At 63.1% G+C, this 898-nt stretch overlaps 1 protein-coding gene across 1 annotated transcript in view; it reads left to right on the plus strand.

Moving 5' to 3' along the window:
* The window catches only part of ATXN1 (ataxin 1), a gene marked incomplete at its 5' end in the record, with an annotated part of 9,702 nt that overhangs the window by 319 nt on the left and 8,485 nt on the right, over positions 1-898 (plus strand). Inside the window, 3 exon segments of the mRNA XM_009709863.1 lie at positions 2-619; positions 622-895; position 898. The exon segment at position 898 is cut by the window's right edge and continues 490 nt beyond it. Coding sequence (XP_009708165.1) covers positions 2-619; positions 622-895; position 898 — 893 coding nt within the window.

The raw sequence follows: 898 nt of genomic DNA on the forward strand, positions 1-898 counted from the left end.
CTCGGCCGGTGCGACCACTCCATCCCAGCGCTCCCAGCTGGAGGCTTATTCCACTTTGCTGGCCAGCATGAGCGGCTTAAGCCAGCAAGGGCACAAAGTTGAGCCACACCTGGTCAGGACGCCTGGACTGATCGCCGCCGGGTCTCCTCCACCCACCCAGCAGAACCAGTACGTCCACATTTCCAGCTCTTCCCAGAGCACTGTCAGAAACGTCTCTCCTCCAACCATCCCGGTCCCCCTGCACCCCCATCAGACCGTGATCCCGCACACCCTCACCCTCGGCCCTTCCTCCCAAGTGGTGGTGCAGTACACCGACTCAGGGGGCCACTTTGTCACCAGGGATCCCCCTAAGAAGCCCGAGAGCAGCCGGCTGCAGGCGATGCAGGCCAAGGAGGTACTGAACGGCGAGATAGAGAAGAGCCGGAGGTACGGCATTTCACCTTCTGCCGACATGGGTCTAGTCAAAGCAGGCAATAAACCAGCTCCCCATCATTATGAGACCAGGCACGTGGTGGTCCACTCGAGCCCTGCCGAGTATGGTGCGCGGGATTCCTCAGGTGTCCGAGCCTCCGTCATGGTGGTCCCCAACAGCAACACGCCCACGGCAGACATGGAGGTATGCAGCAGGCCACCAACCGTGAGACCTCTCCCTCAGCCCTCAACGACAAGGGAAGCTTGCACTTAGGAAAGCCAGCCCACCGGTCCTACGCCTTGTCTCCGCAGCAGGCTCTGGGCCACGAGGGGGTGAAGGCGGTGGCCACGCTGTCCCCTCACACCGTCATTCAGACCACCCACAGCGCCTCCGAGCAACTCCCCGTCGGGCTGCCGGCCACAGCCTTCTACGCTGGGACCCAGCCGCCGGTGATCGGCTACCTGAGCGGGCAGCAGCCAGCCATCG

Source organism: Cariama cristata, unplaced genomic scaffold (assembly GCF_000690535.1).
Source record: "Cariama cristata isolate BGI_N322 unplaced genomic scaffold, ASM69053v1 scaffold16141, whole genome shotgun sequence".
NCBI lineage: Eukaryota > Metazoa > Chordata > Aves > Cariamiformes > Cariamidae > Cariama > Cariama cristata.